Source organism: Camponotus floridanus, unplaced genomic scaffold (genome assembly GCF_003227725.1).
Source record: "Camponotus floridanus strain SB8 unplaced genomic scaffold, Cflo_v7.5 scaffold34, whole genome shotgun sequence".
NCBI classification, from domain to species: domain Eukaryota; kingdom Metazoa; phylum Arthropoda; class Insecta; order Hymenoptera; family Formicidae; genus Camponotus; species Camponotus floridanus.
In genome coordinates this window covers 607,007-634,568 of record NW_020229481.1, presented here as the reverse complement: position 1 = coordinate 634,568, position 27,562 = coordinate 607,007, and the positions used below count along the sequence as shown (strand labels likewise).

The 27,562-nt window shown below is 32.3% G+C and overlaps 2 protein-coding genes and 1 long non-coding RNA gene across 9 annotated transcripts in view; 1 reads left to right on the top strand and 2 right to left on the bottom strand.

Annotated features, from left to right (window-relative positions):
• Positions 1-17,273, bottom strand: part of LOC105250362 (diacylglycerol O-acyltransferase 2) — a 39,931-nt gene extending 22,658 nt beyond the window's left edge. Inside the window, exons 1-6 of one of the 4 annotated variants that reach the window (XM_025410692.1) lie at positions 17,033-17,271; positions 8,537-8,927; positions 7,990-8,264; positions 7,395-7,581; positions 6,243-6,442; positions 5,916-6,123 (exon numbers count right to left, since the gene is read on the bottom strand). In XM_025410692.1, coding sequence (XP_025266477.1) covers positions 5,963-6,123; positions 6,243-6,442; positions 7,395-7,581; positions 7,990-8,264; positions 8,537-8,763 — 1,050 coding nt within the window. In that variant the 5' untranslated portion in view covers positions 8,764-8,927; positions 17,033-17,271 and the 3' untranslated portion in view covers positions 5,916-5,962. Of the gene's footprint in view, positions 1-5,915; positions 6,124-6,242; positions 6,443-7,394; positions 7,582-7,989; positions 8,265-8,536; positions 8,928-17,032 lie in introns of those variants that run through there. The other 3 variants (XM_025410693.1, XM_025410691.1, XM_025410694.1) reach the window with 3 other exon arrangements.
• On the top strand, positions 11,656-13,980 carry LOC112638629. Its single transcript, XR_003123108.1, has 5 exons — positions 11,656-12,035; positions 12,122-12,263; positions 12,351-12,454; positions 12,563-12,825; positions 13,457-13,980. It is a non-coding gene; the product is annotated as an uncharacterized LOC112638629 (long non-coding RNA).
• Positions 17,274-20,538: 3,265 nt separating the features above from the next.
• The window catches only part of LOC105254753 (protein GDAP2 homolog), a 34,048-nt gene continuing 27,024 nt past the window's right edge, over positions 20,539-27,562 (bottom strand). For all 4 annotated transcript variants that reach the window (XM_011263665.3, XM_011263835.3, XM_011263748.3 and 1 more), the window contains exons 9-12: positions 24,546-24,685; positions 22,601-22,655; positions 22,054-22,197; positions 20,539-21,959 (exon numbers count right to left, since the gene is read on the bottom strand). In XM_011263665.3, coding sequence (XP_011261967.1) covers positions 21,903-21,959; positions 22,054-22,197; positions 22,601-22,655; positions 24,546-24,685 — 396 coding nt within the window. In that variant the 3' untranslated portion in view covers positions 20,539-21,902. The remainder of the gene's footprint in view (positions 21,960-22,053; positions 22,198-22,600; positions 22,656-24,545; positions 24,686-27,562) is intronic.

The following is a 27,562-nucleotide window of genomic DNA, read 5'->3' as shown; positions in this document are numbered from 1 at the left end:
TACATCTATAGTATATATTGCGACGCTTTTTCAATTCTAATTTTTATTCTCACGGGGGAGCGGAAGCGCCGTCAAAAACACAAGGGTTTACTGGTGTACTCGCGATCGGCGGGACAGGGATGGAGGGTGTCCGCGCGCGAGCCGCGGCGGAGCGAAGGCCGTCTCGATACCTCGGAAATGGGCGCCAGGCACGGTCTCTCACGTACCAGTTTTCACGAATTTTTCGAAAAGCGCGAAAGGACGACAGCCCGCTTCGCCACGGGCTGGCTAGTTCGCCTAACGGTAGAGGGGCGGGGTTTGAAAGAAAAAGTTAATTGATTGAGCGAGCTTACTAAATTGGCAGACAAAGACGGACACAGAAATCACAGATGATCGCCAGCCAAATAAAGAACGCGAGATTTAATAAAAAAAAATAACAGATTTATTAAGAGAGGAAATAATAAGAGAAGTGATTAACAAAAAGAATAAATCAGATACAATAGTGAAAACCGAAACAAGATACTACTAACAAACGTACAATTAATCTCGAAGTTTTAAGAAAACGCGCGATACTATGAATCTATCTGACAAGGAGCGGTTATTACGATCGCTTCGTAAGGGTGGAGTTTCTAAAAACAATAGTTTCAAAAACGGGAGTTCCTGTAACTCAAATTCTCACGAACGGTCTCTTACCGTGAGAGAGAGAGAGAGCGGTAATATTTCTCTAATTTCTCCGGCATTCGCTTATTGACCCGCAATTTCGACAGCCTCGCAGAGATCGTATTACTCAATTGCGGGTCCGGCAATTTCCTTCGAGCGCACTCGAATTAGACAGCCAAAAAAAATACGACCGCAGTTTGATAACGCGCTGTACTACAAGATATTTGTTTCGCGAGGAGAGATCTCGCATGCGATTGGCGAACGACACCGGCTAAGTTCGATAGCCGGCGGCGGTCGGAGATTTTCCTCTCACGGCGACCGGACTTTTTCTGCGATACCCGCAGCTCAAATCTCGGCAATCGGGTAGATGCAACAATTTTCGTGTTACACCCCCGATGCCTTCGATAGCCTGAGAATGAGTTATTTCCTCAGCCTCAATACCCTATAAGGAACGCCGGTGCGACAATCCCGCACCGCGCCCCTTCGATAGCCGCAATATTTATCAGGAATTTCCTGATCTCAGATATCGATACTTAGAATCGTGCGATACCCGCACACCGCGACAATTTCGAGGAATTAAGTTTCTTTGTCGAGACGAATAATTCGCACGCACACAATGGACGCGACAATAATACGCAGATTCACGCAATATTCACGAACGACGATGATACTACACGAAGACTCATTGATCACGACTAATTACGATCCACAGACTCGCTCTGAGACATATTTCAGAGGTGCGAGACGCGGCGTAGACAGCCAAAAGACAGCCCGTGCGAACTACGCATTTCTCGCGATTTACGACTCACGCGGTCGATATCCGACGGCCGAACGCTACGCGTATTACTCACCCTAAAACCCGGAGAGACAAGTATTACCCTATCGATACGCACTTCCGTCGCAAATGTCCGCGCTTCCTCGGCCGCTTATCTCCGGTCGCCCGAAAACCACAAAATTCGACCGACTCGGCAGAAGGCTCAAGCGGTCGCGATAAACGCCGCAATGGCGACGGCGATAGAACGGCCGGCGAGCGGACACAATTAATTACGCGGTGCACAATAATTCGTGGGCAACCTCACCGATGGAGCTCCTCCTGTCTGCGGGGATGATCCTCGGCCTCGTCCTCGGTGTTTCGTCTCGTCAGCGAGGTTCACAAGCGCATAAAACAATACGACTAATACTTTTGACTGTTTCAGTCGAGCGGCCGCGACAAAGTGAGCCCTGGATCCCGCGATCCAGGGTCGATGGCGGGGTCGTTGGCCGCGCAGGGGGATGCGCGGACCCCCGGCCAAGTAGCGGCCGACACGCGCGAGGTCCTGGCGCCTCGCGCGCCACGCGAGGCATTATCGCGCCCCGCGCGAAATAGCGCCAAATCTAAATGCTGTCGCGGGCCCTTGTATGGCCCGGGTGAGGTCCTTCACGGACTTATCCTCTCCTGGAGGATGGCTGTCGCAACGGCTGTCGCTTCCGGCGGTCGTGGAGAGGCGATGCTGCTCTCCCCTGCCCGGGTTCACGATGCAGGGCTCTCTGGGCCAGGATCCTCGGCTCTTATGAATTTCCCTCGGCTGTCGTTTTTAGCCGTCGTTTTTAGCTGTCGTGGAGAGGCGATGCTGTTCTCTCCTGTTCTTCGGTGATGAGGTGCTTCGATCCGGACTCGATACAAAAAAAAATAAAAAATACAAAAAAAACAATTAATATTATACGCAACTATACCAATTCGCTCGTCTCTCCGGGGAGTACGGTAGCTCTCTCTCTCTCTCTTGACCTTTGGCGCGGCCACTCGGCTCGCGCCCCATCAAAATTGCCGGGGCGGATAGACGCGACGGGACGGCCACGTCACAATATGTATTTTATACAAATATATTGTTTTATACAGTACTATATATATTTGTAACTTACCAATTAAACATTAATAGAATGGTAACCTTTTCTGTTTACATATATATGTTCTGGAAATAGTGGATGATGTGTAGGAAGTGCAATTATTGCTACATGAGTGCAATCTATGCATCCTATAATTCCTGAAAATTGGTATTTCTGTCAAAACCTATGGATTTTTTAATAAATTTTTGGTCTGTATATAATTCATTAAAAATTCTTATAAAAATATATAATTTTAAAAAACTTACAGCAATATTTAATATCAATTTCAATTAACGTAAGTAAAAAATTGTGTAATAAGAAATAATATAAATTTATTTGTATTGACACAGCAGTTAATATTACTAAAAATTGTTAAAATATATTGTAATAACCTTTAAATGATATTATACATATATTAACACTTACCCATCTTATAAATTTCACTTCTTCTAAATTTGAAGGACATTTTATCCATTAAATATTTCAGGTTTATTCAAAATATTTGTAATGTTTTTAAGACACCTGCTCACAGCAGGTTGACTAATTACTGAATAAATATTATGGTCTATATCATTTTGATAACTGCCAGAAACCATAAAGCGTATTGCTGTTAAAACCTTTAAGATTAAAAAGCATTTAATAATTTTTTATAAATTTAAATAGATATGTATATATATATATATATATATATATATATATATATATATATATACAGGGTGTCCCATTTAACTTGACACATCGAAATATCTCGTAAAATCTAAAAGATACGAAAAAATATTTCGGACAAAAGTTACATGGTTTCAAAGGGGACATAAGGTGGTGTTATTAGTTTGACCTTGAAGAGCCTCCTGAAGGTCACGTGAAGGTTACCTCCAACTTTTTAAATGGGAGACCCTATATCCTTTTGCATATTCTTGTAGCTCATCTCGAGAGCTTTCTAAAACACTATAATTAAGTTAGTTTTCATTAAATACTTTTCGAATTATGAGGCTTGAAATCATTTCTTAATTTTACATAAACCGTAAAATATCTTGTAAAATATTTACTTTTCGATTATTTTACCTTAATACTTTTATGTACAAAATAATGAGAAGAATCAATTGGTATAAAGAAAACACATAATTGTTTCGAACAAAAAAATGTAATTGTTAATTGCAAATTACATTTTTTTCGAAAAGACAATACTTTTTAATACTGTTCGGCGCGGTATCATATGTCGCGTGTCGCTTGTCACTCGCCGCTCGATGCGTGCGGTCTACCGCTTCTCATGCGCCGAGACATTTTTGCTTATTACTTAATAATTATTGCGAATTTTGCAAAATAAGTAGAGGACTATTCTTCTTAGAATTTGACCCAATCTATCATCATATGTATGTATGCATGTATATATATATACACCGTGGCCTATTTTAATCGATGCACCTGAATATCTCCGTTGGTAAACCGAATACAAAAAAATTGTGCAGACAAAAGTTGTATGATTTCAAGGAGGACATAAGATGGTGTCATTAGTTTGATCTTGAAGAGCCACCTGAAGGTCACGTGAAGGTCAGCTCCAACTTTTTAGATGGGACACCCTATATGCTTTCGCATATTCTTATAGCTCATCTGAAGAGCTTTCCAAAACACTATAATTAAGTTAGTTTTCATTAAATACTTTTCGAATTATGAGGCTTGAAATCATTTCTTAATTTTACATAAACCGTAAAATATCTTGTAAAATATTTACTTTTCGATTATTTTACCTTAATACTTTTATGTACAAAATAATGAGAAGAATCAATTGGTATAAAGAAAACACATAATTGTTTCGAACAAAAAAATGTAATTGTTAATTGCAAATTACATTTTTTTCGAAAAGACAATACTTTTTAATACTGTTCGGCGCGGTATCATATGTCGCGTGTCGCTTGTCACTCGCCGCTCGATGCGTGCGGTCTACCGCTTCTCATGCGCCGAGACATTTTTGCTTATTACTTAATAATTATTGCGAATTTTGCAAAATAAGTAGAGGACTATTTTTCTTAGAATTTGACCCAATCTATCATCATATGTATGTATGCATGTATATATATATACACCGTGGCCCATTTTAATCGATGCACCTGAATATCTCCGTTGGTAAACCGAATACAAAAAAATTGTGCAGACAAAAGTTGTATGATTTCAAGGAGGACATAAGATGGTGTCATTAGTTTGATCTTGAAGAGCCACCTGAAGGTCACGTGAAGGTCAGCTCCAACTTTTTAGATGGGACACCCTATATGCTTTCGCATATTCTTATAGCTCATCTGAAGAGCTTTCCAAAACACTATAATTAAGTTAGTTTTCATTAAATACTTTCCAAGTTATGAGGCTTGAAATCATTTTTTAATTTTACATAAACCGTAAAATATCTTGTAAAATATTCATTTTTCGATTATTTTACCTTAATACTTTTATGTACAAAATAATGAGAAGAATCAATTGGTGCAAAGAAAACACATAATTGTTTCGAACAATAAAATGTAATTTGCAATTAACAATTAACAAGTTGTAAGGTTCCAAGTAACGCATTACATGGCAATATCAGTATGACCTTGAAGAGTGTTGTCAAGGTCATGTAAAGGTCATGACCTATTTACAGAATTCACCTTGAATTCTGTAAATGGAAACCCCAACTTTTTATTGCATATTCTTGTAGCTCATCTCGAGAGCTTTCCAAAACACTATAATTAAGTTAGTTTTCATTATGTACTTTCCGAATTATGAGGCTTGAAATCATTTCATAATTTTACATTACAAACTGTAAAATATCTTATAAAATTCATTTTTTGATTATCTTATCTTAATACTTTTATGTACAAAATGATGAGGAATCGATTGGTGTAAAGAAAACACATAGTTATTTTTAAAAAAAAATATGTAATTGTTAATTGTTAATTGCAAATTACATTTTTTTTCGAAACAATTATGTGTTTTCTTTACACCAATTGATTTCTCTCATTACTTTGTACATAAAAGTATTAAGGTAAGATAATCTAAAAATGAATATTTTACAAGATATTTTACAGTTTATGTAAAATTAAGAAATGATTTCAAGCCTCATAACTCGGAAAGTACTTAATGAAAACTAACTTAATTATAGTTTGGGGTTTCCATTTACAGAATTCAAGGTGACCTTTACGTGACCTTGACAACACTCTTCAAGGTCATACTGATATCGCCAAGTAATGCGTTACTTGAAACCTTACAACTTTCGTCTGAAATATTTTTGTCTGCCGCGTTCAGTTTTTGAGATATTCGGTTAATACAGGTTGTCTGCGACACCCCGTGTATAAAATTATATATTAAATATATATCTAATACTTTCGTTTTCCCGAAATATTTTAAACTTCTTAAGAAAATGACAAATAATTTGAAAAATTTGCAAATAAAGTGACAAATTTATAATTTAGGTGATATAATATCCGAGCGTGTATCACAAATCAATTTCGAGAGTAGTTGTTTCCGCATTTTTTATATAATTGTATTTTTGCGTTTCGAAGAACTCAATTAGATGTTTCATAAATTTTTTATGATGTTCATCAATTTGCTCAGCTGTGGGTTTTTCTATTTTCGGCAGCTCGAGTGGACGGCCAACTAAAATGAAGAAAGGAAACATAACAATTTATAGAGAATAAAAAAAGATAATATTAAGAAAATTTAATATATACATGTTATAACATATATTGAATTATGAAATGTAATGAGAACTTTACCGACTACGGTGACAGGTAATCGATTTGGAATAAGACCAAACGAATATTGAAATAATCCTCTACCCGAAAAAATGACCGGCGCCAATCCTATGACATTGCGAATGTAATTCTGGATACGTCTTAAAGTCGATCCTTCTGGACTATACACTTGATTGTATAAATCCGTTTCGCCAAAAGACAAAACAGGAACTAACGGCGTGCTAAATTACAAAATTGTATTAGATTCGAGTCGTGTTCAGTATCAGTATTCATATCATATCAGATCGGGCCGCTTCGACCAAACTCCGATTATCAATCGTTGTATTTCTGACAATATACTGTATTTCTACAATTATATTGGCTTCTCTCTGTAAATTGTTAAAAATACAATTGGTCACACTGAATTATTTTCATATTGGCAACCCTTTAATCAACGATTGAGTTAATTGGAGTTTGGTCGAACCGGCCCTTATCAGCAGATCTTATCAGTATACATCATCATGTTTTCGTTCTCTTCAAACTCTTTTTCTCTCTCTTTCTTTTTCTCTTATTTTTCCTAATATATGATTTATTCTATTAGTATATGATTTATTGTATCAATATATAGTATTGGACGGAACATAGAACTGAAATCATGGACAGACGTGAAAAGAGACAAGGCGATGTAGGGGTAGTAACGGCTCATGGAACTATGGAATTAAGAAACTCTTCAAAATCTTATATATCTTATCTGTGTTTAATCCATTTGTTTTGCATAATAAATAAGCAGAGATCATATTATTAATTATTTGTACATAATATTATGCTATAAAATATCATTTTTATATGTTGTTTCTTCATATATATATATATATATATATATATATATATATATAATAATAAAGTTAACTATAATAATGAAGTTAAACATCCCAACTTATAAGAATACAGTACTGTTCCCTTTCTCATTCGACAAAATTCAACCAATGAAAAGAGGCTAGAGTGAGAGATCTGTTCCCCGGCACATCTACTTCTTCTCTTTTTCTATGTCTCTCAATACGAAAGAACAAAAAAATTTCTCCGCATGTTCTGTCCAGTATTATATGTCGATAATTCTATACAATTTAATACAAATAAATATGATTAATGTGAAAATATATCTAAAAATGTAGAAAAAAATAATTAGCCGCTTACCCATGTTTTAAAGCCAGTTTCACGAAGCCCTTTCTCTTTTTCATGACGATACGGTAAGTACCTGGTAACGATTCCATAGATTCAGAAACACCACCGACGATGAGTATCGTAGCTCTTCCGGTATAAGGCCTTTTTGCCGGTGTCGATAATAAATATTCGATACTTTTCGCATTAGCAGCGCAACAACCTGTTTGAGAACTATTGTCTCTTAATTATGTATATTGAATGTCTTATTAATTAATATTTAACGTTTAAAATGATTTCGTTTTTTTTCTTTTTTTTTAAATAATTCTCATAATTTTTTCTTCGCAATACAAAATTATTTCGATAACGATATGTTAAGTCATTTCTCTTGTAAAATTTTTTTCTTCTATTAATTCCGTCTAAAATAGATGTTAACAGAGCATTTTTTTAGAGACATGAAAAATTATAACATATGTCACATATGTGCCTTTCATGTTGATGCATCGTAAAATCTTTCTTTCTCAAATACATTTACATATGCTATACCGATATTGAAAGTATTCAATAGAATATTGAAAGATCTGAAATGAAAGATTGTACAACTGTGAAAAATAACACCAAGAGTTTTTACCTAAGGAATAAGGAATTTCTCTGAATAGAGGTATTTTGAAGTGTTGATCAAGAGTAATTAAGCGTATGTCTAGTCCAGGATATAGCTTCCTGCAGCCTATTGCATCCGTTGCAAATGAACCTATTACCCCCACTGATAAAATCCCATGGGGTACGGAGATGAAAAGATAAGATTTTGTTGGATCCAGATCGACCGTTTTCACGAGCTTCAGCGGAAAATAATTGCAAAAGTAACGCCAAACTACGTTATTTCTCATTCTACTTATCCACGAATAACTGAAATATAAGATATATTTATAATATAAGATATAAGATATAATCATTCTTTAATCGTTAACGATTCTCATTTTAAGGTAAATTTCTTTTAATTACGCCTAAGGCCTACAAGTGTCACAACAGATTTATTACATATAATCATTGAGCATCGATTAATAATCTCGAGTCAAAGAACGATAGAAAAGAATTTTTATTCTACAACAGTTTTTACATCAACAATTTATATCAGAATTGTCTCAAGACCGGCAAAGAAATTAATAAAATTATATTACCTTCTGCCACCACGATCGCAAGTGTTCCAATCGTAATACATCCAGAGGAAATACAGTAGCATGAAGTAACGTAATGTTTGTGTGTAGAGTAAAAGATAGGCTGTAATGATGTATCCCCAAAAATCGCCGAATGGGAAAACAAGAATCCATATCGCAATCACCAAGGTTTGTAGCCTTCTTTCCAAAGGTATGTTTAACGGCGCAAATTTTATACCCAAAATTTCCATGTTCCTCGTCGGGGTTTCGTTTCAAACTTATTGTTAGATCATTGGAGAGGATCCAATCCTTCCACTTTATTTTGCGCTATATCTCACCTGCGATTAGAAACTTCATATTGTATTTTTTCTTCTCGATCTCTTCCGACGGGAATCGATTGTGTCGCTTCGGCCTACTACAAAAGCACTCACTTATTTCTCATAAGAAATTGAAACAATGCCATAGTGACTTCACAATCGCATTATATAAACAATTACTTTACAATATTTTACGTCTTAATCATTGCTAAATAAAAATGTTATGCTGATTACATCGCTGTGAATGAACGCAACTCTGATTATCACATGCACATTGGAGAGTTAGAATGTATCGTTATCAAACTTATATCGGTTGTGAAAGAAAAAATACCTATTGTTCGAATATATTTGAATTATGACTTCAATAAAAACAATTGTTTTTAGAGGAGAATGATAAACCGTATTACATAAAAGGATCACTTGTAAAAAGATAGACATAAAAGAGACCAAAATGTTACAAAAAGAGTCACCTGTAAAGATAGACATGTAATAAATTATGTAAAAATATTTTTATATTATATTTTTATATTAGAATACCAATTTATGCGCATATTCTTTTTTACTAATTGACTTTGTTTTTTTACACATTTCTATGTACACAATTATTTATGGAAATTACTGAATCTCATGAATAATCAACTTTTAATTGTAAAAAATCAATTTTTTAATTTTTAAACAGTTGTTTTCAATTTACTCCAATTATTATGTGAAAAACTTCGAATATATAGTAAGACGAATAATTAAATATTCTTTTGTTGAACATTGTTTTCCTTTCATTCGTTTGTACAATGAAAGCGATTTATTGACGCACAATTGATATCAAATCTTTTGTGTCGACTGTGACATTCGTGTCTCACATGTTTTGAGTTACTGATCTCCAATCATACGAAAATCACATGAAAACTTTATCTATTCAATATAAAACTAAATAATTATGACCAAGGATCAAAAAATTAAAAATATATAAATCTACGTGTGTGTATAATTGGTCTAAATAATAAATCCCCAATAGTAAGGAAGACTTATGTAAGACCAAGAAGAGTACAGATGATATTGCATGTTTTATACATCTATAATTAAAAAGAAACCAATTTCTGAAAGTACAAATGTTTCGATCCCTTTCGGAACCTCTTCAGTATGACAATAATAATTTAATAGAACATATAAAAGAAATATTCTAGAATAAATAGATAAAGGTATAAACATAAAACAAACGGGAAATAGCACTGTAAATAGCGCAGGTCAAATGATAAAATTGTAAAAATAAACATCGATTATTTCGATCGAGTCAGTGAAGGTAACCGATAAGTTTAAGGTAGCTGTACTCCAAAATCAAAATGTTGAAAATTTTTTTTTCTGATTTTTTTAGCAAAATTTATTTTTGTTGTAAATAACACGTACGTGAAATTTTGAATCGATTGCCCGTACAGATATTCGTTTCTAGATATTCGCAGTCAAAGTTCTTACTTTTCATAATGATTAACATAGGGCAAATGGCGTCGACAACGACAAAACGTTTATTTTTATTTTTTGTAAATGACGAAACATTGAAATTTACTCCAAAATTCGCACAAAACTAGTTAAAATCTTTATGAAGAGGATATTTTTTTTGTGGAAGGGCCATCCATACAGTTGTAGAGTAATATTAATCCAAAAATTGACATTAATCTATTTTCGGGGTATCTCGATGAACAACTGCTGAAGGAATTGTACACGTGGCAACGTTGCCTGACCGCGCGGCGCGTGCGTGGCGCTCGAATCAAATCGATCATTATTTAGATTTATTTTGACGCATTTTTAACCGATGACACTTTACATGAGCAACGCGACGGTAGAGGTTATGTAACGACTTGAGAAAAGTAAATATCCAACCTATAACTCGACTAAGAGAACGCGATGTTGCCACGTCTAAACTTTTCATTTTCACTACGTGGAGCATTAGTCAATTAATTTTTGTTCATGTTATTATAATTTTGTATTACAGTGTAAATAGTTTTAATACGAATTGTATTTCTCCTATTAAGATTTTTAGTGTACAAATTTTATATATTTTTTGCACTTTTTATGTCATTCTCTACATTAACTGGTGCAGTCGGGGTATAACTACCTTAAATCTAGACTAGACAACGCAAAGCGCGTGCTTCGCGCGCGCTATTTATTCCCTTTCATTATATATTTCTCACTGTCATACAAGCTGTCAAAATTTCTAACAATCGTAAATAACAGCTGCTCACAACATGAATTGAGCGCAATAAAAGAACCAATTGACATCGCGCAAAAAGAGACAATAATACTTCGAGACTTTCGGTAATCAATTTAACATGCACTTTTTAGAAAGGGATAATACGCCAAATTAATGCAAAATTTTTGTAACGCAAGACGTTGTCTCTTCATTCTAAAATTCGTACAATTTTAAAACATTACACAGTATTGTAAATTAAACATTAAACAGTATTGTAAGTTAAAAAACAGACCATCGTTTTTTGCGAAATATGATGTTTTAACATCGTATGAATTTTAGAATGAAGAGACAACGTCTTGCGTAACAAAAAAAATTTTGCATTAATTTGACGTATTATCTTATCTTATTTGACGTTTTAAATCTTATCGGTTACCTTCACTGACTCGATCGGGATATCGATGTTTATTTTTATAATTTTATCATTCGACCTGTACAGTGCTACTTCACGTTTGTTTTATTTTTATATCATTATCTATTTATTCTAGAATTTTTTTATATGTTCTATTAAATTATTATTGTCATACTGAAGAGAATCCGAAAGGTACCGAAATGTTTGTACTTACTACTTTTAGCATGAACGTAAGAAATACAGGACAGAGCATAAAGTACTCTTTTAGACGAGGGGAGTAAAGTCTGAGGGGTAAGGGGTTTACTGTCGCGGCCATCTTAGATGACTCAGATTTAGCGTCTATTTTCACGTCGCACGGACGTGAATCGAGTAAAATATGAGAGATTCCGTGAAATCAACATCTATCATCTGAAATCGCTGTGTCAGAGCGAATCATTTCTAAATATATTCGTAAAAAAATAACGCGTGTGATTAATAATAACGCGAGTGAGTGTTGTTAATAATAATGCCGGATTGTTGGGCAAAAGGCTGTCAAAGCTGAAATAATAATAGTCGGAAGAATAAAACTCAACTGCAATGGGAACAATCTCATGACAAAAAAATTACATTTTATAAGTATGTGCTTTATTGCAATCAAATTACATATGTTATAACTATTTTATACGTTACAATTTTTAATACTAATTATTGTATAATTATAGAATATCTATGAACCCAGAAAAACGAAAAAAATGGCTAGAAAGCATGGGTTTAAATGGGTAAAAAAAAACAGAAATTATTAAACACAACAAATCAAGAAAATATTGACCCCAAGACATGAAAAAATACTTGACGCAGAACAAAGTATGTTTATAAGACTCAATAATAAGAACAGATTGTTATAAAATTGATAACATAACAGAAAATAATTTAAATAATGATTCTTTACAGAAAGATATACAGAAAGATATACTAAAGATATACTATAGAAGATAATTTTGATTTTTCTGGAACAGTGATGGATAGTACCATTAGTATTCCTAGCACTTCTAAAAGTAATTATTCTTTCTTATTAAAATAATTAGTCTATCTTCTTGAGCCTTGAAACAAATAATTATAGATATTTAATTAATTTCATTAAATTATTGTATATTTTTATATAGCGATTGATATAGACCAATCAAGGACACCACGCAAAGTTAAACAGGATTGTTTCATCGCGTTTTTTCGGAAAATACACCAAGGAAACAAATACTTAAAACTGCATTGATTAATGTAAGAAAATATTTTATCAAGAAGATAAGATCTTTGCAGCAAAAACAGAGAAGATCCACGAAATGTATTGCAAATTTGAAAAATGTATTGACATCTTTGAAGAAGAAAACTTTTCTTGATTCGCAACAGTTGGATATTGTAAATAACATAGGTACGTTCAATAAACAATTATTACTGCGTCAAAATAATAAAATTAAAAAAACATTAATGCATAAACAACGAGCCCGAGATAAGATCGTTTGCTCTAACATTACATTTTTATTCGCCACGAGCGTACACATTTGTTAGAAAAAAATTTGATGTTGACATGTTTGCCTCATCCTAAGACAATTTGTAAATGGTATAAATTAGTTAACGGTGAGCCGGGTTTTAATGCGGAAGCATTAAAGTCAATTAAACAACGCGCCGAACTAGTTAATTATCCTCTTTTCGGTGTTCTTATATTTGACGAAATGGCCATAAGACGACATGTCGAATATGATGGTCAAAAATTTATAGGCTATGTCGATTTAGGACCTGATATTGATTGTGGTAACGTTATAGCTAAAGAAGCATTAGTGTTTTTAGTAAATGTAATAAATCAGTCCTTGAAAATTTCCATAGGATATTTTTTGATAAACGATTTGAATGCCGAGCAGAAATCTAATTTAGTTATTGAAGCATTAAAAACTTTGCATGAGCATCATATAAATATAATAGCACTAACTTTTGATGGAGCTCCCGTTAATTTAACAATGTGCAATATTTTAGGATGCAATTTAATGTCTACTACATCTTTTCAGACTTATTTCTTTCATCCAACAACACAACAAAAAGTAGTAGTATTTCTGGATCCTTGCCATGCTCTTAAATTATTACGTAATTATCTTGGAAATCATAAATCAATAATTGATTACGAGGGTAATATTATCCGATGGGAATATTTGCTTAATGGGAATATAAGCTTCATGAAATCAAAATAAATGAAGGATTACATTTAGCCAACAAGTTAAGAATACAGCATGTAAATGATCAAACACAAAAAATGAAAGTAAAACTTGCAGCGCAAATCTTCAGTGCCTCTGTAGCTGATGCAATAGATTTTTGTAAAAATGATTTATAATATTCCGAATTTGCAAATTCAACACCAACACGATTCATACGATTAATAAATGATCTTTTTGATATTTTTAATTCAATAAACATGAAACAAAGAGGATTTAAACAACCATTGCATAAAAATAATAGCTCCATTATTATTAACAAATTAAATAAAGGTTATAATTATCTTGCACAATTGCGAATAACAAAAAATAATTCATTGTTAATTCAGTCGAGAAGCAAATATGTGGAGTGATTGGTTTTATGATGTGTATCAAAAGTTTATTAGAAATTTACAATAACTTAGTTGTTAGTCAAGACATTTTACAGTACATACCATGCTACAAATTTAGCCAAGATCACATTGAATTATTTTTTGCATAAGAGCTAAAGGAGGTTGCAACAATAATCCAACAGTTCGACAATTTAAAGCCGCTTACAAAAAACTTCTTATTCATACTGAGATTGCAGATATAAAAATCGGTAATTGCATCTCTTTGGATGCTATTGCAATTTTATATATTTTTTCGAATCCTAAAAATATTATTAATCAATCGATTCCAACATCACGTTTATTCGAGGATAGCAGTTGTGAAGCTAATAACAATAATTTAGATTTACCATTTCTGCCAGATACAGTTCAACTTTCTCAATATTCTACTCGAATAATTGCTGATTTTGTTGTTCTCAATTTGAAAAATGTGATACATTGTGATATTTGTGTCAGAGCTCTCTATGGAAATGAAACATATCAGGAATGCTCTTTTATTAATATTAAAAATCGTGAAGGATTGACACTCCCTTCGCATGATGTAATTGTTTTGTAAAACAGCAGAAACTGTTATTCGTTTTGCTCTTCGCGAAAGTGGCGGCAAGCGTTTATTAAAACAAATGTCAGAAGCTTTTTTTTACATCAAGTGTTGCATCGTTTTATTGGGAACAATAATGTATTTCATAGTTTGGAACAGCATTCCTGCGATCAAACTCCGTTACAAAATCATGTGGTTCATTTAATAAGAACAGTTGCTTCTAAATGCATTCAAATTAGACTTTACTTTATAGGGCGCAATATAACTGATAACGAAAACAATATAAGTATAAGGCAACAATTTAACAAAATAGTAGTATTATTTAAGGGACAATAATAGAAGATAAATATTTAACTTTTTAATTTTTTTATTTAATTTTTTTTAACATGTTTGATCAATCACATATTATATGCGCAAATGCAGTTTTTACGAAGCCAAGCTGCATTTTGCATATGCGCGTAATTGATTAGACAATTAAAAAATTTATTTAAAAATATTAACAAAATTTTTCAAAAGTTTATTGTTATATTTTATCATATTTTAAATAAGTTAAGAGAGTATATAATACATTTTATTCAAAAAATGTAACAAATTTTATAACATTTTATTCTATTCAATTATAAATAAAAAAATAGTGTATTAAAATATATAAAATATATGTATATGATATATAAAATATATATAAATATATATATATATATATATATATATATATATATACAGGGTGACCCATTTTAACTTAGGCAGCCAAATAACTCGAAAAATAAGCACACTACGAAAAAATGGTTACAATCAAAATTTCGTCATTTCGAGGGGGACGTACAATGACGTTAAAATCAGCCCCCCCCACCCCTCCCCCTGGGCGGTGAGGGGGGGCAAGTTTGAAATCTTAAATAGAACCCCCTATTTTTCATTGCATATTCTTGTAGCTTATCTCGAGAGCTTTCCAAAACACTATAATTAAGTACCTTTTTATTAAGTACTTTTTGAGTTATAAGGCTTAAAATAATTTCTTAATTTTACATAAACCATAAAATATCTAGTAAACCATTCATTTTTCGATTATCTTACCTTCATACTTTTATGTACAAAATAATGAGAGGAATCAATTGGTGTAAAGAAAACATACAGTTGTTTTTAAGAAAAAATATGGAATTGTTAATTGCAAATTACATATTTTTTCTTAGAAACAACTATGTGTTTTCTTTACACCAATTGATTCCTCTCATTATTTTGTACATAAAAGTATGAAGATAAGATAATCGAAAAATGAATGGTTTACTAGATATTTTATGGTTTATGTAAAATTAAGAAATTATTTCAAGCCTTATAACTCAAAAAGTACTTAATAAAAGGGTACTTAATTATAGTGTTTTGGAAAGCTCTCGAGATAAGCTACAAGAATATGCAATGAAAAATAGGGGGTTCCATTTAAGATTTCAAACTTGCCCCCCCTCACCGCCCAGGGGGAGGGATGGGGAGGGCTGATTTTAACGTCATTGTACGTCCCCCTCGAAATGACGAAATTTTGATTCTAACCATTTTTTCGTAGTGTGCTTATTTTTCGAGTTATTTGGCTGCCTAAGTTAAAATGGGTCACCCTGTATATACAAACATATAATATGTATTTTATTCTTTTTCTTTTACATGAGAATTTCTCCGTTTTAAGGAATTCAAAAATATCACACTCCGTGAAATTAATATCCATCGCCATCTTACATGCCTCATTCCGTTGCAGTAGACATTTCTTTCCCCTCACCCTTTGAGCTTCATCCCCGCAGCAATACACTCTGTCCTGTATTTCTTACGTCCATGACTTTTAGATATTGGTTTTTTTTAAATTATAAATTTATAAAACACGCAATATCATCTATGCTCTTCTTGGTCTTAAATAATTATATTCTAAATACAAATTCTGTCAATTGTTGTGAGTGAAAGAAGAAAAAATTAAAAACTTTCAAGTAGTAAAATTTATAATTAATAACTTATGCTTAAAACTTTCCCACAATCGAGCAGTTGAAGAGTTTGAAACTTTCTGCTTCAATTTAATCTTTCTCTTGCATTGTTAAGTTTGTAGATTAGATATCCGAAGAATTTGATAAATAATATAATAGTAAAATAGTATAATAATATAAATACAGGTAAATACATAGTAAAATAGTACAATAATATAAATACAGGTATAGTAAAATAAACTTAATAAAAATTTAGTAAATTAATTAAAAAAATAAAATGATACTGTTTATTCTCTTCTGGAATAAAACGCTATTTTTGCATTCAAATTTCCTTTGATATCTTAATTATTTAAACAGTTGAATCTTGGAACATTTTCTTGGCTGTGCGAATTAATTTAAAATTTATTCCATTCAAACTTTGAATTTAAATTTTGAATGTTTGTATTTTAAACTTTATTCAAACAGTATAATCACTATGATTTCGTTCGAATATACTTTTTCGAAATTTACTTACTTCCTGTGGAAGATCTCGCAACTATCGGTAGATGTACAATTTCTCAGATTCACGCTCTCCTTTGTTACGTGCCAGATAGAAACACAACTAGATAGACTGCTTTTTGTAGACGAAATGACGAAATACAGTGCGGGTGATCTATTTGTATGTATGTGTAGTGTAATATATCTCTTCAATATCTTCAATATCTTCCACAGAACGTTCAACACGGCGTCATACGCCTTACTGTTGGGAGTTTTGCCGGAAAGAAGAGTCTAAAGAACACATTCTTTGAACTTTGTGCGTATACAGGGTGTATAATTTTAAATGATACAGCTGAATATCTCTTAAAGTAAAAGAGATTGGAAAAAATGTTTCAGTACTTTTCGAGCTTGAAAACCTCGAGAACCTTCCAAAACATTATAATTAAGTTATTTTTCATTAAGTAATTTTCGAGTTATGAAGCTTTAAATAATTTCTTAATTTTACATAAACCGTAAAATATCTAGTAAAATATTTATTTTTCGATTATCTTACCTTAATACTTTTATGTACAAAATAATGAGGAATCAATTGTTGTAAAGAAAACAAATTGTTGTTTTTGAGAAAAAAATATGTAATTGTTAATTGCAAATTACATATTTTTTCTTCGAAATAATTCGCATCATCTTATGTTCCCCTTCGAGTCAAACAATTTTGTCTGAAACATTTTTTCCAATCTCTTTTACTTTGAGATATTTCATTTGCATCACTTAAAATGATACATCCTATATATGTACGTATGAACACACACTATAGTAGTAGTATAGTATAATCACGATTCCAACGTTGGAAGTCTTGAAGCAAACCTGACCGCGTATTTAAAACTTCGAAAGTAGAAGTTGAAAAGGAACAAAATTATTAAAATATTATTAAAAAATTATTAAAAATTATTAAATAATATATATTAAAAGATTATTAAGATAGTATCAAAAATCAGATTATTAAATTATTTTAATCCTGGATTAAAATTTACATATAGAAGGTAAGATTTACAATTTTGCAGGAAGGAATAAAAAATCCGAATAAAAATAAGATGAAATTGTAACATTTAATGTTCTAGAAAGCATTAGCATTGTCGAAATTGTTCACAAAGTTATAAAGCATTTGTAAGGCCTGGTTGCACCAACATTATTTTAGCTTTAAGCGAAACTTAAATATATGTATGTCTTTATTTATTTTGAAAAAAAGATAAAGATATATACATATATTTAAGTCTCGCTTAAAGCTAAAATAACGTTGGTCAACAATCTGGTCTAAGAGAGACTTAGCAAGCAAAGTAAAACGCATAAGATCATATAGGTTTTATCGAAATAACGTTTATTATATTCTATAAAAAAAGATACAACGGAGAAGTGCATCGACATCAAGAGAAAACAATAAACGATAAATCGCATAGGATTTATTACATTTCAATAACAATCTATTCTTAAGTACAAACTATAGAGAGAAAAAATGTGGTAAAATTAACAAAATTACATTTCATTTATAACCCAAATATAACATGTCACTAATTACTATATAAAAAAATAACTAAGCTTAGCGTAATTAATAATTACAAGATTGATTCTTTTTTTTTGTTTCAGTACTTTTTCTAGAGCTGAAACAAATTCAGAAATGTATGATTAATATTTTGAACAATATTCTCTCACATTCCTTTTAATCATAACATGCGCACGATAACGAAGCATCATCTCCACACACGATCACGATTGGCTTTTTTCACCATTGATCATAGTTATATATATGACTTTTGGCATGATTAAAATTATAACGTAAAAGTTTAGAAGCAATCAATTTAATCTTTAAGTTTGAATAGAATTGTTACTACAAATTAAAATTTAATAGTTTAGTTTGTCTAAAAAATTCTTAAAATAGACTTATAATAGATTATTATATTATGAAAAAAATACTAATAATTATCATAATAAAAGTCTAAGATTTTAGTCTCTTCTTTTTTTCTATCAGCCGCAATGAATTATGTCAAAGAGAAGCTATAATAAAATAAAATAACAAACTAGTTATTTTTTGTGAAAAAAGATAATTTAACTCGTAGTGCGAGAAACGAACTCGTACACACATTTCGCACACATTCGCGTGTATTTCAAATGCGGTATTATCAGCTAATTGACTAATGTTGTTAAAGTCCTAGTCTAGTTGGTTTACTAATCCGACATTGAAATATTCAAAATTGACGATGCGTATATTATCACTTCAACGGAATTGCACGATTATGAATTAGCAAGACAATAATTTTTTTAAATTATATAATGTATATTCTCATTTGTATCTTTCTTAAATTTCCATATAAATATTATAGAAAGATATTAAAATAAAAATTTGTGATGTAAATCTTCTGCTTGATATAATGCGAAAAGATTCAACATTCAGCAGCCGAGTTTAAATAAAGAAAAAAAGTATGCGAATTTGTAACAAGTTCTTAAACGTTCGTTTAAAATAACATATTTTTGTGCATGTAACAGATAAAAATATCATTTAATCATTAGAGTAGGACCTTAACAAAATTATACAAGAATCTTTTTAATCTTCAAATAAGTACTTGTCGAAGTACTTAAGCATAGACTCAACTGTCAGTTGTTTAACATATATAATATATGAATTAATATAATCGACACAAAACATATATTAAATATTTTAATCATATCCGTCAATTAAGTTCTATTGTCACATACAAACTTGTCTCAAAGATAACAATATATTTTCTGAATAACAATAATCATTCATATTTAAAATTAATTTTTAACATTTTTTTTTATTTTAAAATCTGCTCAAATAGATTTCCTTTTAATAAAATTTTAAATGATAAAGTAACGACATTAATATAAAATATATAAGGGATAACAATGATTTCTCCGAATGATGTTGCATCTTGTCGTTACCTATTAAACTCGATTGTCAGGGACGGACAGTGAGGTCATTAAACATAAAAGCAGAAAATAGCCTATTTTTCGTATCATTCCGTGATTCCATTGGCCCCCTCCGAATAGTACGAAGTTAATCTTTTTTCCGACTATTCGCAACACGAACCATATTGAAAATCTTTGCAAAACATAGACATGTGTAGATACGATAACATAAAAAAATACTACTTCCTCTTTGCGAAAACAACGTTCAGAAAACTCAACAATCGCACTATTTGGTTGCGCTTTCTGAATGCAGCCAACGACAACGCGATTATGAATAGCACTTTTTTTTTTTTAATTTCATAACTGTGTTTAAATCTCGATCCGTATAAACGTTTATACATTCGATCACACAAACGATCGTATCTTCGGCGGAGGTAGCATGGTCAATTAACCCACTGCGCCTTCTCAGCACGTCCGCGGCTGATTTAAACGCGAAATCGCTTTTTTTGTCTTGCGCTAAAAATTAATCGACGAAGAATAAAAAATGAGGACGCGGAGAAGGACGCGATATATTTGTCGCGAATGGAGGAGGCGGAAAGAGAATATTCGTGATATTTGGTGAACGTGAAAAATGGGCTAATCGATGCGATTAACGGCGGGTCTTTTTCCTTTAACTTCTTTAATTTATATCTTTTAATCGCTAAAAATGGTTAACAACTGGGATAACGATTTTTTTTCCTCCCGAAATACATCGCGAGCAAGCTCTTAAATTTATTGCTTTTTCTAATCTAGGACTGTCCCGTACGTACGACTTCGACGCTCAACACTAACATTCCGCGTAAGCGTTACTCCGTATTTCGCGTTGACGTCTCCATAAGAGGAGAGATCGGCGTTTGAAAATAAATAAAATTTGCTGAGCGTCGAAGACATGACATCACAGTAAAACATCCAGCCGCTCTTTGTTCGTAGCAGAGAGAGATGTGATTTATTATTAGTATATATCGAAAATACCGCGACTATACGGCGCGACGATGGCGGCAGCGTAGCACGATCTCATTATCAACGATATGACTTAATAAAATATTGACAATATACAATAATCAAATCGCTCGTTAACGATTGATATAAGAAGATAACGGAAAGCGATCGACGATTTGTATTAAGCCAACGTTTAATTCTAATGCGTCGTCAAATACCATCCTTCATCCATCCTACTGCTTTCGCAGACAATACTAAGCTAAGAATCTGCCACGAATTACGTAATATGTACAAGGGCAAGATTAATAATTCAGCTTTCGAATTTCATTTTGCGTGCGACGACGACGACGATGACGACGATGATGAAAATACTGATTATTGATGTTTTGGCAGCCGATGTTCGCTCTAAGCGAATAGTAATTTATTAGCTCTATTACTGGATGAGGTGGATACGCTGTTTAGTAGTACACCTCTAATAGCGTACATGGTCGGTCCAGTTTTCTCGAGGTTACCTATCTTAACGCGGATTGTCCAATACCAAGTTTTATATCTCTGTACTTTCTTGGGGACATAAAACCCGCATGCGTATACGAGTAAAAAGAACCGATCAACGTCAAAAGCAGGCGGGCAGTGGTTTCTTGATTTTGTATTAATATTCGTATTAATATTCGCGCGCGGGGCCGATCGTCCTTTTTGTCCTTCCTCTTGCTATAAGCGATCCATCACGAGGCACTTGGACAAATCGACTTCGGGATATTGCGGAGACGGATTACCTTTTCGAATACACGGGTTACCGTATCCAGACAACGTCGTGCTCTTCGTCTTATCATTGCCGAAATTCGGCGAGATATACCGGCAATCACGAATCTTATGCGTACGGCTTTCACGCTTAAGTGTCGCACCGATGTCACTGTAATTATACGAGCAGTTAATTGTAAGAACGCGCGGAACATTCGATTCGGCCTCGATCTTGACGCCTCGCTGCTTTCATCTCGATTATCTGCGAGTTACGTGGATGTTGATGGCGATGACGAGACCGGTTGATAGTACCTCAAGCCATTTATCTGTAAAGGAAAATGACGTTCAAACAAATGAGACTTCTTTCCAGAATTTCTTTCAAAAACGCATTTAAAAAACACATAATTTGCTTTGCTTTACCGTCATATCATATTCCGTGATGTACGCTGGGATCTCAAGTTGGTCAGGCGGCATAACTTCATAAAGATATTCCACTCCGGGCAGATTGTGAACCTTCTGTTTAATAGCTGGGGCCATGAAGGTCGTAAACCACCACGTCATCATCTGTAACGTGAATAATTGATTCCATTTGTTTCAAGAAAATTGAAAACTATTTTCCATATAAAATTGCGAAAGGAATAAAAGAAGGCAAGTAAAAGTGCAAAGACATAATAATATTTAAAGTTATTATCAACAATTTTAATTATCGCATTAAACTTATTTTTTGATATGATTCCATTAATGATTATAAAATTATTGCGCAAGCATATTTACTAACGAACTATGAATAGTCAGGAAATCGGATACGATCGTTACAAAGATAATTCGTCATGAAGCATAAACGTGGGAAATGTAATAATAACATTCAGCCTGCTTTTGCATTTTAACATGTTTGTTGAGCGTAATATTTTTTTTTAAATCATATCGACATGCAATTATATAACGCGATAGACGTTGGTGTACTAACCTTGGTCCAGAAGGTAGGATGGATAATGTAAAAATGTTTTAGATTCTTCTTATATCTGTAAAAGAAATCTTGTTTCAAGATCACTATCAAGTTTCTACAAACAAAGTTATCAAATTACGAGAGATAACAATTCCATGCAATTTTGCCAATGCGTAACTAGAATGTCTGTAATTTGATATGTCAGTTTTTAATTAATTCAATATTGTGAAAAATTAGATTTTATATTTAAAGAGAATGCAATTTAATATACAGGGTGTCAGGGCTATCTGTTGTCAAAAAAGCTCTTGTAGCTTATCCTGAGAGCTTTTCAAAACAAAATAACAAAAATAATAAAATATTTTTTCATCGAGTACTTTTCGAGTTATGAGGCTTGAAATAATTTCTTAATTTTTACATAAATCATAAAATATCTAATAAAATATTCATTTTTGGATTATCTTACCTTAATACTTTTATGTACAAAATAATAAGAGGAATCAATTAGTATAAAGAAAACACATAATTGTTTCGAAAAAAAATATGTAATTGTTAATTGCAAATTACATATTTTTTCTTCGAAACAGTTATGTTTTCTTTGCACCAATTTCTTTCATTATTTTGTACATAAAAGTATTAAGATAATAAAAAAATAAATATTTTATTAGATATTTTATGACTTATGCAAAATTAAGAAATGATTTCAAGTCTTATAACTCGAAAAATACTCGATGAAAAAATATTTTATTATAGTGTTTTGAAAAGTTCTCGAGGTAAGCTACAAAAACTTTTTTTTGGCAACAGTTAGTCCTGACACCCTGTATATGTAATATATTAAGAGTATAACTAAGTTTCCGCCGCTCATAATTAGATGGCTCTAGCTGCAAATGTAGTGAAGTTAGGCATTTGTCAATAAAATTGAGTGCGCAAAGATTCATTTTTTTGGAAGAGATTTTTTTAATCGATTTAAAATGGAACATGATAAATTGTTTTTCGACATGTACTTCTTCACTACTTTGATTTAAATAAAACTGCAGCTGAAGTTCGGTTGATTTCTGGAACAGTCACGGCTGACTGCTACACACAACAATTATAACAACAATTATACCAATTGATGCGAAAAAGGCCAGTAATCGACGTAAAGTAATTCTTTTGCATGATAGCGCGATCTTATGTTGCGAGAATTATAAAAGAAACACTATTGGAGCTCGAATGCGAAGTTCTCCGCACCTAATCTATTCTCCAGACTTGACTCCATCGGATTACCACCTTTTCCGATCAATGCAACACGCGCTCGTCGATACATATTTCTCCAATTACGAAGAAGTCCAAAAATGGGCCGATCAATGGATTGTTTAAAAAAACAAGTCGTTCTATCGTCGCGGAATCCAATTTTTGTAAAAAAGATGGGAAAAAGTCATAGAAAACAATGGACTATATTTTGATTAATATATTAATTCATTTTCTTATTAAAATAAATGCATTTTTCAAGTAAAAAAAACGGCGAGAACTTGATTATGCACCTAATATATATAAATAATTTAACTTTGTTACCTCTCGCGAAATGTTAATTTTACAAACTTCCGTTATTAGATAATATTTTTATATACAATATATTTTTGATACACACACACACACATAAAATCGAATTGTTTAATAAATAATATTAAGATATAAAGAGAATATTTCTCCTTTTTAAAAATATGTCAAAGCATACAATATATTACATCAATCTTTTGAAAAAAAATTATCGCATCAAACTAATCGTATAGCAGATAATAATAATAATTTTGTTATTATTTTGTAAAAATTTATTGATACATAAAATCCGATTAAAAAATTATCATCAAATTTCCTATATCACGTAAATACTTTGTTTGTGTACTAAGTAAAGGCGGGGTACGTGATTCGATCATGTTAAAATGGGATCAATAAATTCAATGCGTTCAATATCAGGCGTATAACTTACTTGTAGGGAAGCACATTGTAGACTTCGCGCAACCAGTGCAAACTGGGGTAATTGCTGCTGGCTGTAAGAGTGTGGAAATACGCGATAACGTAGTCCCCCTTCACGATGGGATCCAACAGTTGTATCAGGTACAGCAAAGCCTAAAACCGCACGAGAAATAAGATGGTGAAATAATATTTTGTTGATTATTTTCTCCGCGCTTTATCGTCTTTCGTCTCGTATGTAAATTACAGTAAAAAGCGAGACGCAACTACAGGGTGGGCCATTTTAAGTGATCCACTCAAATATTTCGGAAAATAATGAAAAATCAAAAAAATGTTTCAGATAAAAGTTGTATGGCTTGAAGGGGGCCATCAGATAGTGGCAATGATTTGACCTTGGAGAGTCATTTGAAGATGACGTAAAGGTAACCTTCAATTTCTTAAATGGAACTCCCTATTTTTTATTACATATTCGTGTAGCTTATCTCGAGAGCTTTCCAAAACACTATAATAAAGTATTTCTGCATTGAGTACTTTTCGAGTTATGAGGCTTGAAATCATTTCTTAATTTTGTATAAACCGTAAAATATCTAGTAAAATATTCATTTTTCGATTATCTTGCTTTAATACTTTTATGTACAAAATAATGAGAGAAATCAATTGGTGTAAAGAAAACACATAGTTATTTTTAAGAAAAAATATGTAATTTGCAATTAACAATTACATATTTTTTCTTTGAAACAACTATGTGTCTTTTTTACACCAATTGATTTCTCTCATTATTTTGTACATAAAAGTATTAAAGCAAGATAATCGAAAAATGAATATTTTACTAGATATTTTACGGTTTATACAAAATTAAGAAATGATTTCAAGCCTCATAACTCGAAAAGTACTCAATGAAGAAATACTTTATTATAGTGTTTTGGAAAGCTCTCGAGATAAGCTACACGAATATGTAATAAAAAATAGGGAGTCCATTTAAGAAATTGAAGGTTACCTTTACGTCATCTTCAAATGACTCTCCAAGGTCAAATTATTGCCACTATCTGATGGTCCCCTTCAAGCCATACAACTTTTATCTGAAACATTTTTCATTATTTTCCGAAATATTTGAGTGGATCACTTAAAATGGCCCACCCTGTATATAATAATTCTTTAAAAATCCTTTAAAAATCTTATTAAGGTAAAATATATAAAATTCCTACTGCGTAAAAAATATGCTGCCAAAGTAAACAAGAGGTAAATACACGTCCTAAAATAAACGCTACGTAAATATTTTCGAGATCGATGAAATGTAGGCAAGGTATTTGGCGAGGCTTTTCTATGTCGTCGAACGTATAAATAAATTTTCCTGCCAATTCCATCGAAAGGACTTACGTCGCGACTTCACTCACCTACCTTTATGAGAGACGTTGAAGATTCGAGGACGATGTTTCATGCGATCGATGAACTCGAGCGGTGACGAGCGAGCGTAAGCTCGACAACACGCAAAGTAAGAAATTTAGGCTACATGATAAGGCAGTTTTGTGTTGGTTCAAAATTGTGTAAAATTTATATTTTTCTTAAAAATCTATAATTTTCTTTCCTTTCTATTTAAATCTTACATAATTTTACAGAAATCTTGATTCGAAGCTAATTGTTTTTATTAAGTTGACATAAAAAAAGAACGTTAATGTTTTGAAATATTCCCTACTTCAATTAGATTCCATGATAGACGGTTACAAAATTATTATATACGACTGTATCTTTAAAATATTATTTCACGAATTCTTTTTTACCTTCATCAAAAAATAAGATTATACAAATTATAGACTATACTAATCGAATTATACGATAAAAAGGATATGATTGATAGCCACAGCAGTGGATTAGATCGGAGTCATTTCGTGAATATATCCTCACGCGATTCAACTACGCGTGTCCGATTATGATTGATCGAATGATGGTATTATGTAATGCGTGCAGCAATATTGCGCACTCTTTGTTATTATTTTGCAAAAGACTTCAAGAAAATGTTTCAAACTCTTAGAGCTTCCATTATCCAGCGTTAGTTGGTAGAAGATAGTTGGTACACAAGAATGAAATCGCTCCAAATGAAAATAACATCGGGCGTTGTCTCAACATAAATTGCAAAACATATCACTATCTGTATTACCCTAGAGGCACGTTATCTCAGGTCGCTGTGTAATTAGCTTCCCGACTGAGCGTAAATGGTTCTCAAAAATAGGTCAACGGATATAAGATAAACAGGGAGAAGAGAAAGAGATTAAAATGCTCTCGAATATTCTAAATTGACAGATTCAAGAGATTTCAATAGCGAATGGCATCTCACAAATTTTTTGGCCTTAGAGCACGCGCCTCAAACATTATGCATATAACATTATGTCAGCAGTTGCTGTGCATGATGGTGTATATTTTTAGCTAAACTACTACGCTACATGTTGTTGATATTCCTATCTTGAAATTCGAAGTAGGAAGACATTCTAAGCCGATGATCTCGCGACTCGTAATCGGCAAAATTAAAATTAAAAAAAAATAAAATAATAAAAATCTTTCTTTCTTACGAAAAAGATATTAAAGACGCATAAGGCGGATGAAAAAAAACGTGAATACGTTGCTTGAAGAAGCGCTTGTCAAGGCATTTATGATATCTCGATGTACATAGGAATGATTTACGAAGTTACTTTTGTACCAGAAATGTAGATCGTTTTTTCCGCTCAATAAAAAACTGTTTAAAAGCTACGAGTTATACCGGAATTATATTCGTCGGGTATTGTTCAAACTTCTCTTTATAAATTTCAAAAAATATTTTTTTATAAGGATTTTAAATATATTTGTTTTAATACTCAATACGTCAAAACACAAATAATTAATTATAGTGATATGAAATATTTATTTTTCGAATGCTCCAAACATCTGCAATACCGTCGATAAAACGAAAAGTGATATTGAAAATATGAGTAAAAAAAAATTATCATCAAATCAGGATTATACGTTGCGAGAAGAAAGAAATAAACTACATTTTTTAAATTC